The 17,583-nt window shown below is 38.7% G+C and overlaps 1 protein-coding gene across 5 annotated transcripts in view; it reads left to right on the top strand.

The window, feature by feature from the left end:
* The window catches only part of myt1la (myelin transcription factor 1-like, a), a 90,628-nt gene that overhangs the window by 58,052 nt on the left and 14,993 nt on the right, over window positions 1-17,583 (top strand). For 4 of the 5 annotated variants that reach the window (XM_063494526.1, XM_063494527.1, XM_063494524.1 and 1 more), the window contains exons 10-14: window positions 1,683-1,773; window positions 6,659-6,769; window positions 7,756-7,979; window positions 9,483-9,766; window positions 11,828-12,052. In XM_063494526.1, coding sequence (XP_063350596.1) covers window positions 1,683-1,773; window positions 6,659-6,769; window positions 7,756-7,979; window positions 9,483-9,766; window positions 11,828-12,052 — 935 coding nt within the window. The remainder of the gene's footprint in view (window positions 1-1,682; window positions 1,774-6,658; window positions 6,770-7,755; window positions 7,980-9,482; window positions 9,767-11,827; window positions 12,053-17,583) is intronic. The other variant, XM_063494529.1, reaches the window with a different exon arrangement.

The raw sequence follows: 17,583 nt of genomic DNA, 5'->3' as shown, positions 1-17,583 counted from the left end.
AGATCTTGTGAATTTCGTGAGTCCTGCAGGAAAATCGCTGGAGTTTTAAGAGGCAGACAACTACACCCACACCACGTTCTGCTATTGCTATTTATTGTGGTTTAACCTATCAAGGACAAAAACGTACAGAAAATTCTGCATCAAGCCTTGTAATCATAGCTTTCCTAGTTTTGTTAAGCCTGGCTTGACAGCTTGGTGGTGTGATGGTTAGTGCTATTGCCTCACAGCAAGAAGGGCCTGGGTTCAAATCCACAATCTGTCTGGTTTGCAGTGTGTAATTAGAGTTAGGTTAATTGATTATTCTAAATTACCCATGAATGTAAGTGCAAATGGTTGTTTGCCTCTATGAAATCATCAACCTGCATATTGGTTCATTAAGCAAGACTAGCAGTAATTGCCTTGATTAACAAAGTAGTTGTTCAAACAATAAGATTTCATTGCGTTTTCCTGAAGTTTTTAACTTGTGTAGAATGAATTAAAACAAATTTCACTCTACATACTTAAATAAATCACTTCAAGTCAATGTAAATATACTACGTTGATCCAACGTAATGTGATTACATCAAACCACCAAATGCCAAATGTGTTGGTTTGACATGGTCAAAAATGGGTTATTGTACTTGGTTAAATCACGTGGAAAAAGGTGCCATGATTAAATTGTGTTCATCCAACAACAGATTTTTTTGAGTGAACGAAGCCTGTTCAGAAGCCTTGCGCTGAACATTTTGGCTTTTAGCATCGTGTTGTTTTGAGACCAGGCATGGTGAGAGAGGACCGTATTTGATCTGTCAATCACAAGTGAGCCCTTTTGTAAACCATGCCCTGCCTTATCATCCTGCCTATTTTGTGAGTTGTAAGTCAGTCTGGTATATAAAACAAAAAGAAAAATGTATCGGCAGCAAAAACATTCAGCCTTCCAAATGAGACTTCACCTCCTTTTTTATGTAGAGCTTATCTTCTGTATGCAATAAGGTAAAATGACAAAAAGAAATACCTGTATGGAGAATACAGAAAGATATTCAGACATACAGGTAAAAGCTTGCAGGGCTTTGCAATATCTAGAAACTTAAACTGTATATGAAGATTATACATATTTGAAAAAAACGATCTGAAACAGAATTTTAAACCTTCATTTATTACCAGACGCATTCCTCTTCCTCCTGCGGAGTCATCAGCCATCCTTAACAGTGCATGACGAACTACTGCATCCAGTACAGTCTCATCTCATGAAATTTCATGACATGACCGCAGTGATCAAAAGGCAAATGAGAGCTGTGTTTCCTCAGTAGGAAGGGAATACTTGGGGCAATCATAACTACAAACGGAGAGCAGTTTAGAGGAAAGTTCGTGGGGAAAAAGGCAAAAAACATACCTTAATCTTTAATGATTTTTGTAACAAAATAAGTCCCATGAGGAGGCATGTTTCTTAAACCGATGCAAAACATGAAGCACAGCTGAATCTGAGGTGGCTACAAGGGAAACAAAGAGGAGAACTGGCGACTTCCTGCTGTTGACGCACTTTGTCTTAGCGTTCATGCCCGTTTTGTGAAATTCTTGCCCACTGTCGCATCAGTCGTGCAGCTGTAATCTGTGCATGCCTAACCGTCAAGCTGAACACCCGTTAACTCTCCTGTCTGCTCCTAACCCTGGCTGTCTTTCTCACCTTTTCCTCTCTGTCAAAGTCCTTGCCATGTATGAAAATGTTTTAAAGTGCCCTACTCCTGGCTGCTCTGGACGGGGTCATGTCAATAGCAACAGGAACTCGCATCGCAGGTGAGTGAGTGGCCTTTCGCCGGGCCACTATCAGCTGATCCACACCTCTATCGTACAGATATCGTCAGTGTGTGTGTGGTTTCAGGAGCACATCTCCAGTCAAACTACTTGCTGATGCTTAGGTCCTGTACACCATAAACTCGGATATGTTTGCTTTGGCTGAAAGGATTCTGCAAACTCTTAACATGAAGTATTACTTATTTTTATTTTTGTTTATTATTATGATTTGTTAGTGTGCAATATGTAAGAAGCATTTATGAAGAAACAGGGATTTAAGTAGGAACTTCTAACTTATACTTAATGGTATGATATGAATGGCCTTAATTCTTTGGAAAGTTAAAAACATAAATTTTTACATTACATTACTGTGCCCCATACGCCACACACTTATAGAAACATTGGTTTTATCAGCATTTGACCAGCATTTCTGAACAAGTCCACAGACTGGGCATCATTAATCGCTACAGGGGGGTTGGTCATGGACCCCTGCTGTTAGCTAAACCCGAACAGAAATACTGGAAACTAAGAATCAAAGTCGAACCACAGCATAAGTTAAATAATAGTCACAACACTAAATTGCCTCTGCAGAAGTGTTCGTTACTTATAAAAAGTAAGTATATAAATGAATAAAAACACAAGTATGTGCAACTTTACTCCTCAGTATGAAGGAAAAAAGTATAGATAACATAATCTAAGTAAGTAAACTTCAGTGTCCCCTCTGTGTGGTTCACATAGTCCAAAAACTTGGAAGTTATGATGACTGGTAACTCTAAATCACCCCTAGGCGTGAATGTGAGTCTGATTGGTTGTCTGTGTGGTTATTAAAAATAGCTCTCTGATTGACTGGGTCACCCCACCCCTCTCCTAGTATAAGCTGAGTTTGGCTCCACCACCCACACAACTCACTACAGGGTAAGAAGATGTAGCTAACAGATGGATGGAAGTATCAAAGTCCTAAATGTCTGAGTGCAAGTGAAACTCAAGTTATAAATAAGTATTTCAGGTTTTGAAAAATAAAAATGTGTTGAAAGTCCAGCATTAAAAACTGTGTTAATGCACATGCTGCTCAATTTCACTTGTAGACTGTATATAAAAGAAGGACAGAGCTCCTGTGACATCACCCAGTTGTTTATAAAGTGCTAATCTGGGGCTTTACTGACTCTTTCAAGCTGTTGGCTGGCTGTTGTTGACTGTTTGGTACTATATAAATAAAACTGAACTGAGAGTTTGTTATTAGCTAGCTTGGTCCTCAGAGTCCTTATAATTCTTCTTCTAGACTTTAATATTAACAACTTTATTTATAAAGAATGGAAGAAAGTACATAAGTACTTTAGTACAGTACAGTCCAGAATTACACCTCCTAAACGGATTATTAACTCTGTTTGCAACATGTATGCCCAAAATGTAGAAAAAAGTAAATGAAACACATAAAAATGAATGAATTACAAATCAAAATAACGAAATGAGCACATTCCTGGTCTTGATGCTACACTCAGAAAGCAAAGGGCTATAATAAATTGTATTTATAAGTATAGCAAATTCCTGGCTTAGGGTTTTTTCACCCATTTTAGAAACCTGAATATAGAATTTAATATTTATTTATTTATTTTAATATAATGGAGGAAATGTAGTAAAGCAGAATTTACATTTGATTATATTTGGTTACTGTTATGATGATGATGATAATGATATTGTTGACCAGGAGTTCAGTTTTCAGTATTACTCCAGACTTGATCAGGTGCATCCAAAGGCTGGAGACACAGATATCTTCAGTTGCAGACTATTAAAATTAAAGAATGTCTCTCACAAACTTTTTGAAGTGTTTCTTATTATTTAATTGTTAGTGGGTTATATTGTTTGTCATGTGTTATAAATGCTTCAGAAAGCACTAACAGCACAAGCATCATCATGAGGTCCAGTTAAGTGAATCCTTACCTGTCGTTCAGGGCAGAAACAACCAAAATAAGACAAAACTTTAAGTGTAAAAAAAAAAAACCCAAACATTAAAAGGTTTGAACTTTGTAGAGTTGATTTAAAGGGAGAAAACTGCTAGAAAGAACAAACCCAGTTTTTGTAGCTGCCTGTAAACATGGACATTTTAACATGGGAGGTTATGGGGATTGAAATAATTTTGGGGGGCAGCCTCAAGTGGCCATTAGGGGAACTGCAGCTTTTTGACATGGTGGTTTCAGTTCTTATTTCTGGATGCTTCTGGTTGGTTATTGCTTTGTCCTTAAAACTGCAGAAATATAAATAAGTGCTCAAAATCATCGTAGAATGTGAAATCATAATTAGTGTTTCTGTGTTTTACCTGCCACTGTGGGAGTTTTCCTCTAAACAAGAACAGTTTGCAAAAACAGTTTTGGTTTTAACTCAGCTCTGGCACAAAAAAGTCACATTTTCTTTCAACAGCATGCAAAATGTTGTAATGTATTCCGGTTTAGGTGGAATTGTGGAGAAGGGACTGGAGAAGGAGAACCTGCATCATATCAGCAGTTCAGCTGTTTAACAGGCAGAGCAGAACATTAAGTGCAGGCAGCACACATATGCACACACACACACACACACACACACAGATACATACTTTTGAATTATGTAAAGTGATTTGCTCACACATACGTAGAGCTTTAGATGACACACTGTTTCATTCGCACACAGCCTGACACACACACACACACACACACACACACACAGTCAGACACTTACAAATTAGCTCACAGACAGCAGCACACGTGTGCTGGCAGACAGAATACACTCACACACACACATACACACTCAGACGTGGCTGCAGGGTGTGTTATGTAGCACAGCTCCACTGGGAAAGGAAACAAAGCACTAGCTAGCTAGCTTAGCTACTGTTAGCCACCAGCTTTCATGTCTGGCAGTCACCATGGAAACGCCTTCATAGCAGCAGCAGCAGTAGCGGGCACTGCCGTGCTGATCTGTCACACACTACTCACACAGTAGCCCTGCCATGCTTTAAAACGAGTGTGTGTGTGCGTGTGTGTACTAACGATGTTTCATAGCCTCTGTGGGTATGAAGCAATTAGGAAAAGCCCAAAGTGGCAGGAGGGAGAAGCCACATCCCCAACCAATCAGCTTCTCCTTTACCCCTGTTTGCACCGCACGAGGGTCAGCAAGTCACACATTTTAATGACTGGTACATCTCAGAAGTACACAGGATGGAATTTTCGGTCCGACATCACAAATTTTCTTCTGTTTATTGCAATTTTAATTTGTTTTTAAAGAAATCCACTTATGATTGTTGATGACATTTAATTATTTTCCTCAGAAGACCAAAAGCAGCTGCTTAATGAATGTAATCTAATCTATCGCACAATCAGTCAATCACTGCAGCGGCCGATGAGCAGGATTAGATTTGTGTTTGTGTTAGATTTGTGTTTGTGTGCTTCCTGTGAGGTTACACTTGGTTAGGGATGAAAAACAAATTTAATGATTAAAAACGGAGAAGGTGTTACCTTTTAACACTTATCACTGGGAGTTGGTGGGAAGTGACAGTTTTGTTAAGTGGAAGTGGCCTGTGGGACAGATAGCTACAAACTCTCCCAAATAACTGGAGAAAACTGTGTGTGTTGTTAGTAAAGAGGCATCCGCTAAGAACTAATAATTTAGTCACTTATTCAACCAAGTATTCAGTTGCTGTATAAAGAGTCACGGGAGTAGATCCAGATCCAGATACAAACACTGTAACAAAACAAATTTCCCACGTGTGGGACTAATAAAGGTTATCTTATCTTATCTTATCTTATCCTATCTTATCTTATCTTAAATTCTAAAGAGCCTGACGTAGAGTGACCAACGAAATAAAGACAAAGGCCCGTTTTGGAACATGTTATTAAGACTGCAAGCGAGTCTGAATTGGTTGATAAAAGAAAGATCATCAGTTACGCTCGGTTTGGAGCTTTGCATGCAAATCAATTCATAACTTTTATGAAATTTTTTTTTCTGTATTTTTGATATTCTGTCTATCTCCATTAAAATGGTTAGAGGTTAGAGGTTTTGCCGGTGATGTGTGAAGGAAAAATATGCCAAATCTGAGCTGCTGTTCTGTCAGCTAATCATCTTTGATGATTAGTTGTTTAGTCACATTTGTAAATTTGATCCAGACAAATATGTGAAATGGGAGGACAATAAGGAGATAAAAAATGCTGTCACCTGGTCATTTACATACCCTCACTTAGTTTCTAGTCTCCACTTTTACTAGCCTCACATTATTGTTTTGGCCATCACTATGTTGATGTTTTTGGAGCGAGAGAGTAGACTGCTAGGACATCAAAGAATGCATAGACAAAGATACCCGGTCATAGCTAGTGCTAAATAACAGCCCAATAAAACAGGAACATTTATTTTCTTGCCATTTCCAAACTACAACTTATTTAAAAGGTACCAACAGCACAACCACAGGCAAGAGGCCTGTTCTTATATGAAGCTGTAAACATTCTGCTTTCATGGCTGAAGTTGGACATTGATGTGGGAGTGGACCAGTGACTAACTTTTTGAGCCAGCCTCAGGTGGACATTAGCTGAATGTTAGTTTTGCACTGGCTTCATTTTCAGCCTAGGATTTTGCAGTTTGAGTGATGTATAGAAGCAGGAGTCACAAACGTGTCTGTCTGTAAATTTAAGCAATACCTATTTAGAAAAAAGTCACACAGAAAGTCAACTGGTAAACCAGTTTGTCATCTGGCAAGCAAGTCATAAAGTCAACACAAAGTAGGCCATTTTTAAATCCATAATTCATTTTGAACTGCTGGTACTGACAGCTGAACTGCTCTTCATTGAGAGCCAGATGCTGCATGTGTGTGCGTGTGTTGGTACAGTGTGTAACCAGGCCGTGTGCTGTCTTCCCCTCCCTAATCCTTCAGTCTGTCCGGCTGTCCCATCGCTGCTGCAGAGAAGATGGCGAAGGTCCACGAGAAGACTCATTCAACTGACAGTGGCAGTAAGACCAATCAGGCGTCAGACCGTGTCCTCAGGTACCCCCCACTTCAGTACAATAAAGCAGCATATTTTGAATTCTGATAGGTTAGCAAGGGATGCCGAATTGCTCACTGAACTCTGAATATGGTATGTTATGGAAGCAGTTGTTTTTCCTTTACTTTTTCTTAAATCGGGGATGTTGAATGGCGCAATGAAATTCCCACACATACAGCTCCAGATCATATCAAACATAAGGAACTGAGGATGCAGAACAGCTAGTAATCCTCATTATATCTAGGTGCAGTTTAGGTCACTAGTACATTCAACCACATGTGCGACCAGTTCAGATATGCTGGGAATTCCGGAATCAAAGAATATCCTGTGAATAATTAGCAAGCACAAACAAAAAATTTTATTAGTGGTTGTAACACTCTTAAATCAAATCTATGGCAGCTTGATTTAGTGTATTTTGTGATTTCATTTATCTCTACATATTAAATCTACATTAAAAGTTTGCACTTATTTTGATGGAGGGCATCTCGCACCACCTTAAATGATCGGGGCAAGCTTAATAGTGTCTTTAAGCTTGAGACTTGCAAAATATTCCATAACAAAGAAAACCTTCATTGTTTTCTATTTGATGACGCCAAATGGTTTAACAATTTCCTGGTATATTTCTGAGTTGTAAGGCAATCTGGGAATATATGTTGCCTTTCTTAAACAGAATGCACTGAAAGCTGAAAGGATGTCAGTTAGCAACTAAATAAAAAGCTGGGCTTAAATATTCTTCCACAATACAGAAACTCACCATCTTCTTCCACTAATTACCATTCGAACAAGTCAGTTTTTTAGGGATGCTGAATGGTGCAGCCAATTTTTTAGCGTAAAGGTAAATAACACAGACTACCTCGTGTTATTAGTTCTTTGAAAAAACGAAACAAATATAATTAAAAAAAAATCCACTTTTTAATCCGAAGTAGGGATGCTAAATGGTGCAGTGAAGTTCGATCCCAGCCTTATTTACCCTCTGGCTGCCTTTCAGACCAATGTGTTTTGTGAAGCAGCTGGAGATTCCTGAGTATGGCTACAAAAACAATGTTCCCACCAGCACGCCACGATCCAACTTGGCGAAGGAGCTGGAGAAATACTCCAAGACCAGCTATGACTATGGCGGCTATGATGCCCAACACGGCAGCTACGGAAAGAGAGGTCTGACAACCAAGTCCCACCACCACGGGCGAGACACCTCCCCGAAGGGATACGACGGTGAGAAGAATTAACATACACAATTGCAAATCATAGGTCCCACATTTAGATCATGTGACAACAATTTATCGTATATTTTGATTGGTGATTTGCGTCTTTTGTTTGTACGGGGTCTGATGTTCTCCTTACCTTTTGAAGAATATTGGAGATATTTATTTGAGTTAATGATGGATCCATGTGTCTAAAAATTAAATTATAGGTAAATTAAAAAATCACTGTAAAAATCATGGTCAGGCGTAATGTGATTCCTTTTTTTTTGTTTGTTTGAAAGGAAAAAGAAACCTTCCAGATGATCCCACTCTTAGGGATTACTATTCATTTTCCTGTTCTGAGGAGAACATTTTGTATCCGATGTTAAAAGCATTATAACGTGCACAACGACACATGCTCTGTGCTGCTTGTCTTCTCTTTGTTATAGAGCTAAAAACACTGATGTTTTCGGCCTCTCCACATGGCTGGAGCAGAGTTATGGAAATGCCAAGCTAAGAGCCTGCCTCCTCTGAGCAGAGGATGGAGGGAGGGAGGAGGTACAGATGGAGGGATTGTGAAACAGGAGAGAGATAATGGAGGCGAGCCCTGTTTCTTTGGCTGGGAGCCATTAGTGAGAAGCAGGCAGGAGGGAGATTTTTAGACGAGGTGTCTGAGCTCCCCTCTGTCACGACTCCCTCCCTGCCTCCCTCCTTTCCACCATTCTTCCCTCCATCAGCATCGTTCCAGCCTGCTGAGGCCCAATTCACCACCACGCAGCGTCTTTCTCTGGCTTTGCCCAAACATCTGTTTCTCTGTCTTATGTTGAATGACTCTAGGTCTCCCTATTTAACGCATAAGGCTGGTGTTCATATATGTTTTCTAGCTGGCAGCAAATCCTTTAAACAGACCAAAAATGGCCTCTAAATACTTTGCTTATTGTTCCTGTGGGTCCATTTTTTATGTACTGAAGATACAAATATTGTAAGTAGTTACTTTTTTTTTTTGTTTTTTTAAAGGTCAGTTATTTTCTGGGACAGCTGGGCATTGTATTCTTTTTTTTTTTTTTTAGCAAATGTTACTCACAAAGAAGGAAATACTGCAGTTCTTAGAATTTGTTCCAAATAAAAATCAGATGTAGACATCAGTCCAAAGCATTTTCAATTCAGTGCTGAGGCAGGAACAGTCTTAAGATATGTTATCTTGATTTACGAGCTCTGATTTTGGCAAAGTGACCAAAAAAGTTGAACAACTTCATCAATCTCAAGCACTGAGCTTGTTTGAATTTTAGTTTGGAGTGGATTCTTGTTCTGGTCAATTCATTGTTTCCCCACTTAATCCTAGAAAGTCTTAAATTTCAATCTGTTTCTCTCGCTCTTTCCCCTCACCAATCTGTCTTTTTTATTGCATATTCTTAAAAGCTAGAGGATCTCTCTGCAATTTTAAACCCCGTGCAAAAAACCCATCTGCTGAACAGCTTGGCCAAAAGCCAGCATCAGCCTAACAAATCAGCCATACTTGTGTGCACCCCTGCAGCTAAGCGCTACTGTAAGACGTCCAGCCCGGCCAGCAGTACGACCAGCAGCTACGCTCCCAGCAGCAGCAGCAGCCTGAGCTGTGGAGGAGGAGGAGGTGGAGGAGGAGGGGGAGGCGGTGGAGGTGGAAGCAGCGCCAGCAGCACCTGCAGTAAGAGTAGCTTCGACTACACCCACGACATGGAGGCGGCCCACATGGCGGCCACGGCCATCCTTAACTTGTCGACACGGTGCCGGGAGCTCCCGCACGCTCTGGGAGGGAAACCCCAGGACCTGCTGACACAGGTAATCTGAGGCGGTGCAAGTAAAAATGGGATGCCTGCCTTATTACATCACATCCCTAAACAATGGCAGGAGTGGGGAAAAATAAGACAAGGCAGCTTTGTCTAGAGAGGAGAGGAGCATTAGGAAGACATATCTAAATGTAATTTTGCCTAAAATTCTTCATACCCCTGTCGAATTTTTGGGTTTTAAGATATATTATTGACACATCAAATTTATTCTTGCACCATTTTATAAAAAGGGTGACATAAGGCTATAAGAAGAACATTTAAATGGATGTTCGATATTTTTAACAATTTGCATGATTATATTTGACTGATTTCCAAAAAAAATCTCATGTCCAGAATTATTCATACTCTTTCTCTGTAGCCAGTGGTATAAATGCCTTTATTTGTAGCTACAGCCTCCAAGTACTTTATGCAGTTGAATATGTTTCTGCACATCTCCACAAGGATTTTGGCCCAGTCCTCTTTGGTGAACTTCTCCAGGTCCTCAAGGTTTGAGGGTTTGTTTGATATGATCTTGGTCTTTAGTTCTCTCAAGAAATTCTAACCGGGTTCAGGTTGGTGCGCTGGCTTGGCCACTCCAAAATATTTCGATTGTTGTCCACAAATTGTTCCTTGACTAATTTAGCCATATGTTTTTGGACTGTAATCTGGTTAGACGGTCCATTGCTGCCCAAGAATGCTGGATGAATGCCGGTCCAGTTTAATGATTCCTTCTACTTTTAAAAGGTTCATCTGGGTCCATCTGTGGAAAAGTGACCCCAGACCGTGATATTCCTGCCTCAGTGTTTGACCAGTGAGACTGTGTTTTCTGGGTGAATGCTTCACATTTCTTTCACCAAACAGAAGCCACATCTCTGTGCCTGAAGAGTTCCCATCTCTGTCACAGAGCTACAGAAACTAGATGAGCTTGTGTGTGCCTGTGTTGGAGGAGTGGTCACTGTCCATGAAAAGCCCCCTTGGATAGTGTTTGCTGCTGTATCTTCTTGAAATCTGTGTTCTGGTGTTGCTCAGATTTTGTAGAATAGTCTTAGTTGTGATGTGTGGGTTACTGCTGGCCTCCCATAACACACTTCTTCCCAGATGGCGTGTAACTTTGGGCTTTCTACAATGTCTCTTCAGGGTCTTGACTGTGTGGAATATCTTGTTCTTGTTAAGGATGCTCTGTGGGTACAGGGACCTGGAATCATTTGGATATGGCTTTGTAGCCCATGGCATCCTTGACAACAATCAAAATACGTGACCGGAGCTCCTCACTTAGTTCTTACTCATAGCACATTCTAGTGCTGCCCATGAACTGGCAGCATTTTTACCAACTCCCCCCATCTTCTCGGCTTCTGGACTTTTCTAGAAATCGACATGGATTTCTTGCCTTACATTGCTGAAAATGCCTAAAATACCTACACTGTAAAGAAACAATAATCCTAATACCGAGGCAGGTGAAGAGTATGAATCATTTTGGACAGCATGTACAAATTATTATAAGTATTAGTATTTTTATTGTTATGCCCATTGTGTAAAATCAGCATGCATCTGGAACATTCTATCACAACTACAATAAACTGAATAAAGGCAAAATTTCACCAGCTGAGCTTTCGTGTAAAAGATTTCACAGGAGTACGAATAATTTTGGGCATTACTGTTGATACAAATAGAATAAAATCATTTAGGGTAGCATATAGTAAGATAACAGAGTGCAGTGACAGTAAAAGTAAAGGTGCAAAAAAGAAACAAATCAAAAGTAGTAGAAAAGTAGCATCACATTTAAGCATCACCTGCAAGTCTAAAGGAAATGTAACTGGATGCCAGTGGAGCAGGAGTTTAGTATGGAGAAGGATATACACAGGTCTTCTGGTTTGGCAGCAGCTTTTTGAATGACCTGAAGACTGAAAACATTTAAAACCTCTGTGACCGAGACTATGTGTATACTAGCCTGTAACCTTCTGAGAACTTGTTAGAAATGATAAAATAAGCTTTTTGAAAAAAAGCAACAATAAACACATAACAAAAATAAGCCCTCTGAATACCTCACCAGTATTCAGATTCCTTTGCTCTTCAGAGTCCAGTTGGCGATCTGGATGACAGCGGGGCGGTGGATGTGGCTGGTCAGCCAGGCGGCCCCGAGGGCAGCGGGACGGTGTTAACCCCGCTGCAGCCGATGTCTCCCCAGCGGCAGGCTCTGCTCAGCAGCCGCTGCTACCAGCTGAGCGACACCGACTGCTGGGACCTGCCCGTCGACTGCAACAAGATCAAACGTCTGGGAGATGAGCAGGACCACAAAGAGGTAACAGGAAGGTCTACACTGTGCAGAACTTACAGAGCTTAGAATGAGCATTATGAGAATGAGGTTAAATACAACATGCTGTTATTACAGCTTATATAGTTAATGAATACATTAATTATACATACAAACAACAAAGTTTAACTCTGACATCATACTTTTTCTTCTAGGACTTATCATTTGGATGTTATGAACAAAACCTCAAAAATCACAGTTTGCACATATTATAAAGCTACTATAATATAAAATATAATATTTAATACAACAAAATATAATATAAATATAATATAAAAGCACATTAACACCTAAATGTTCATAGTTAGAATACATTTCTGTGATGACGATGTTTCCAGAAATTATTATTATTATTATTACTTTTGGTATGCGTTCAATTTAAAATGTTTTATTTGCAGTGCTGTTCGAATGTGTGTTTTTGGTGCTGTTTGTCTGCCTGCAAGGTTTTTCAAAATCTGCCAAGTGAAATTTCATGAAACTTGGTTGAAAAGAAGAGCACTGACAAAGCACATCTAAACATATTTCATTAAAATAGGTCATGGGCCTTGGTGGAAGGTGTGTTTTTGTAGTTATTTGAAAATTTCCTATAAATACTGACTTTTTATTATAGGGCGATTAAAAAGTTCTGACACTATTGAGTTTATTTTCTGTTAGTGTTTCCTCACAAGAGGTCTCCTGATTCACTGATATCGTTAAATAGACTATGATGCCCTTTTACAACTAGATGCTTTTTATTATTTTACTTTTTAGAGTAGCTTTGCATAAGTCACAGATCAAAATGAGCCTTACAATCTTTTTCTAGCTTTTTTTCATAGTTTCTATGAAAAAAGCATTTTTAGCTCCTTCCCTTAGCCTTCGCTGCGGTGGAATAGTGGAATAAAATCGATGGGTGGATGCAAATTCAGATATTCCTCTACAAATAGTGACATAGTGTAGTATGGTGATTAAACGATACTGCATCTGTGACATCTGCTTGCAGTTGAAAGTGGTCACCTAGAGGTTGAGTGTGCAACACCCTGAGGCTCTGTAGTAGCTGTGGCAAAGAAATACTTATAATCAGAAGGAGGTTTACTAGCGTGCCTTTGCCATTAGATGACCATATAAGGATACCCCCTCCCAATGACATCATACAGAGTCAAGAGTAGAAAAAAACATTTGAAACTGGGTGTTTAGAGCAGTCGAAATCCTGAGCTTTCAGCTCAAAGGGACTACTTGCACATACACTGACATCATCATTTCAAACTTTGGCCATGTGTAAAATGGGCATTCAACACTGTGGCAGTATGCATATGACAGAAAATAAGGAACAGATTTATAGGTTAACTTTAATAAACTCAAATAAAAAATTCAGCCTTTGTTAAAACTTTGTTAGCTTGTTGTAGATGTTGAGCAAACCTGCTGTGCACTGACTTACAGACCAAATTATTGAAGCAACTCATTTGAAATTATGTGACTTGTAGGAAATAAACAATTAGATTTATTTGTACCAACTGATATACTTCGTTCAAAGAGCCTTCATCGGAAATTATAAACCAGTTATTAGGAATTTGTTGGCCTTCAAAATAACTGTTATCTGAAGTTCTGCAAAATACTTCACTTCACTGTGAATCACTGATCACATTAGCAGCATCTACACTACATATTTAAAAACTGAATACATTAAAATTACTGATTTAAATGCAGCAAAGAAGACTAGAGTTTGGTGTATTTAGTGCTGCGGCAGATTATTACACAGCTTGCAGGACTCGTCCTTACAGGAGGTTCTGCACCACTTTAAGTAGTTTATATAGAAACTTAGCTCAGCAGGGAGCAGATTAATATTTACACTGACACAAACTAATGTAGAGAGTAATTTCTGTACTACAGTATGCTTGATTAAAACTTAAAATATTTAATGATATGGAGGCAGAGACACCTTGAATTTTTCATTTTAGGATTAAGGTGACAAGTGCTTTGAATAAGTAACCTGAAGAGGTGGAAGTTAAATATTTTTTAGGCCACGCTAAAGCTCTAAATGTTGCTCTTGCTGCACTCTCTGCCCTTACAGTTATGATTAAGGGTTTTAAGCACTTGATTTAAGATTTATTTAGGCCCCTAATCGTGCAAAGTAAGGATAATTTCAAGCATGAAATTGAGAGATTTAAGGAACCCAGAGTTTATATTATGTGTTCATGCATAGATTAGAAGATGATCGGGGTTTATAAGCTGTTAAAAGGGAATCCTTATTCTGCGGTGCAAAGCAGAAAGGGCCATAGAGAAGTTCTGGGCTTATTTTTTGCGAGGGCGTACTTCTGGTTGCCGATTGTTACGCATAATTTTTGCATCACTTTACATACGCAAGAGGAAATTTTGTGAGTTTGGAAGGGTTTATTATGTTTGCATGCACTTCTTCACCAACCCAAGGCATTGAAATGGCACAGAACGATGGTGCTTGCCAAAATTGTACATCGCCGCTCAGTTTCTGCTGTTTACCCCTCACCCTGGAGCCACCAAACAGAAACAGTTCAACAAAAGAATTATAAAGAAAGACCGCTGAAGAGAGAGATTGCAAAATCATATAAAAGAAGAAACGCCATCACACATCTCACACAAGAGACTTACAGCGAAGTGTATGAGTGAAAACAAAGAAACAGAGCTTTATTGCTGTTAGCTGCTGAGTTACCTCAGTGATGTTATTCTGCCAAAGCATAAGTAATTTAAACTTTAAAGTCAAGCTGTGTCTTTTTTTAAGCCTTTAAATAAGACTTTATAGTAACCATCACATATAAACTGTAATCGTTAATAAAAAGTTAATAAGTAATTATTTAGTTTTTTAAAAGTAGATATTGCACAATGCATCAATTTTTTTAGATAATATTTTTGGTGATAAAAGTTTCATTCGTAATTCTCGGGGCATCAAATGTTGTTTAGTTTGTGTTGCTGTTCTTATAATAATGTGTCTATTTTGGTGAATCTTTGACATGCGAAGAGCAGATGAGGAGGACAGAAAGTCAGACACAAGAACGGGATAAAGAATAAGTTAAACTTTCAAAATAAAACTCAAACAAAATTGACTTTATTGTTAAACATGGCAGAGAAGTCCAGTTTATTGATCTGAATAATGGCCGCTGTGTCAGAGCACCTGTCACTGAAGATGGCGACGCCCCTAACTCCGTTATACAGTTAGATGAATGAAATGGGTTTTTTTTTTAAAGCACTGATATGGAGGGGGAAAGATACTTATTTCTGCTGTAAAGTTGGAGATATTAACATGAAAGTCTGGGGAATGATATACTTTCGGAGTCAGCCTCAAGTGGCCATTAGAGGAACTGCAGTTTTGGTGCCTCTGCACTGGCTTCGTTTTTCAGCTCTGGAGGTTACTGCTTGGGCTGCAGAAACTGGGTCTTTTATTTTGAAAATATACTTCTTTTTTTTATCCAGCTCCTTGGTGTGGTCTCCTAAAAAATAAGCAAATAAAAAAACAAGATCTGACTATTCTAAGCAAGTCAGCATCTAATATATAATCTAATATCTATAATATTAGATATATTAAATATATCAGTATCTAATAAAAATTTGTATCAAATATGGAGTAAAATGTGACTTCAATAGGAATATGACTTTTACTTCTTCTTTCACTCCTTTACATAACAGGTAATCCTTATAAAATAATTTCAGGCTCACACGCAGTGCCACTTTTCACTTATTCTGCTACTGCATTGGATTTTTTTGTTGGCTGTAAAAACCTGTAAAGTTTAATTAATTATCCACTTTCCATTTATGAAGATTGTTGTTATTGTGTTACCAGTCTTTAATACACTACTGTGAAATTAACTTTATATTACGTACATAAAAGGGAAGTCGTTCGTGCTGCGGAGATGCGATAGATCAGAGAAAATCTTACAGTGTGGCACGGAACAAAAGGATCAATCGGCTTTAGTCTTTTAGAACAAAAAGTTGTGATACAATACAAGCATAAATAGGGTTACAGCTATTCATCTCAGCCGTTACAGTCCATCCACGTTGTCGGTGTACTGCAACACTAATCTAAGATCTAAGTGAACAGAGACAAAATAAGTTTGATAAATGGGTTTTAATCTAAAGTTTCTGGGGAGTAAAAGTCAAGAATTTCCATTTTTATCTCATGCAAGTTCAAATTTCTCTGTGCAGTTTGATAAATAACCCTGGCTGATAGGGTGGATGCAGACAGGCTCTCCGGAAGGCTCAGTGCGCTCCCATGTGGCCAGAAGCAGCACTGCATGGTTCAGACTAAATGAACGCTTCAGGAGCTCACACACGGTGCATTAAAATACTGAATTACAGCACTAATACATAAGTAAAACACGATAGATCATCGGCACGCTTTAAATCCTCACAGATCTGATATCACACAGAGCAACCCATGCAGCAAATTGCTACATTTGCCTCGTTGGATTTAGAGCGCTGGAGTGAAAGGTTTTAATCAGGAGAGTAATTGCGTTTGTTAATGAAGCACGACATTGCAGAGGAGGCCGGAGCCCAGAGCGAGGCGTCTGATGGGATTTTCTCCAGACAGTCCACAACGATTTCTGCTCCCGACTGAGGAGGTGTGATGTGTGGACTGCAGAGCAGACTGCAGTGTTCTTAGAGCCACAAAAGCTTTTTGTTCACAAACTGCTGCAGAAAGAAGCTCGACCTGGTTAACAAGCAGAGAGACATGCCTCTGACACCTGTGCTGGGAACACATTTATCTGGAAATCATCTGGCAACCAGTACAGATCTGCTTATTATGACCAGAACTTCAGGGACACTAAATCGATATGACTCATACAGTTACATTAAAAAGGGCCTTAAATGCTATAAATCAGGCTCTTCTTATTAGTTATTCGTACACACATAAATGCCAAAGCACTCGATTTATGTCCACAATAATTCCCTGGTATGTTTATAATTTTTTTCTTAAATTTAAATTTATATCAATATGTTTAAAAGTATTCCACCACACAGAGAAAAAAACATAATATATATATACATAAAGCACAGCTATATAACAAACCTGTAGGTACATTTAGGCTGTTTATGTGTAAACAGCCTATATGTATGTTTTTAGACCTTATGCTTGGTAGCTCTCTGGGCACTGACACACTACGCTGATTCAGGTTTATGAGGTTCTAAAAAAAGGCCAAATGTTTTCTAAAACACTGATTATAATGCACCTTTTTAGATTTATAAGCAAAGATCTATATACCAAATACATTCCTGAGGACTATAGAATATTTTTTTAAACTTAATGTAAGGAAACACTCCATATTTTATTCAACTCAATGAATCAGGTTTTCTTCTGAATTTTTGAGATAAATGTGTTGTGTGGAACTAATGTGAGAATGGTTTCTAGTCATTTTATTCTCTCCTAATCCTGGTTTTAACTGTTTTATATATAACACACAACATTTGTACATGTTGTAATCTGCACATTTTTATAAGTTAGCCGTTAAAACTTTCAGATTGTAACATTTTGGATAATGCCTAAAATGTTTTCACTTTGTGATATATTGATTTTT

Source organism: Pelmatolapia mariae, linkage group LG15 (genome assembly GCF_036321145.2).
Source record: "Pelmatolapia mariae isolate MD_Pm_ZW linkage group LG15, Pm_UMD_F_2, whole genome shotgun sequence".
Taxonomy (NCBI): Eukaryota; Metazoa; Chordata; class Actinopteri; order Cichliformes; family Cichlidae; genus Pelmatolapia; species Pelmatolapia mariae.
The sequence above is the reverse complement of the archived record's forward strand: the minus strand, read 5'-3'. Positions and strand labels throughout refer to the sequence as shown.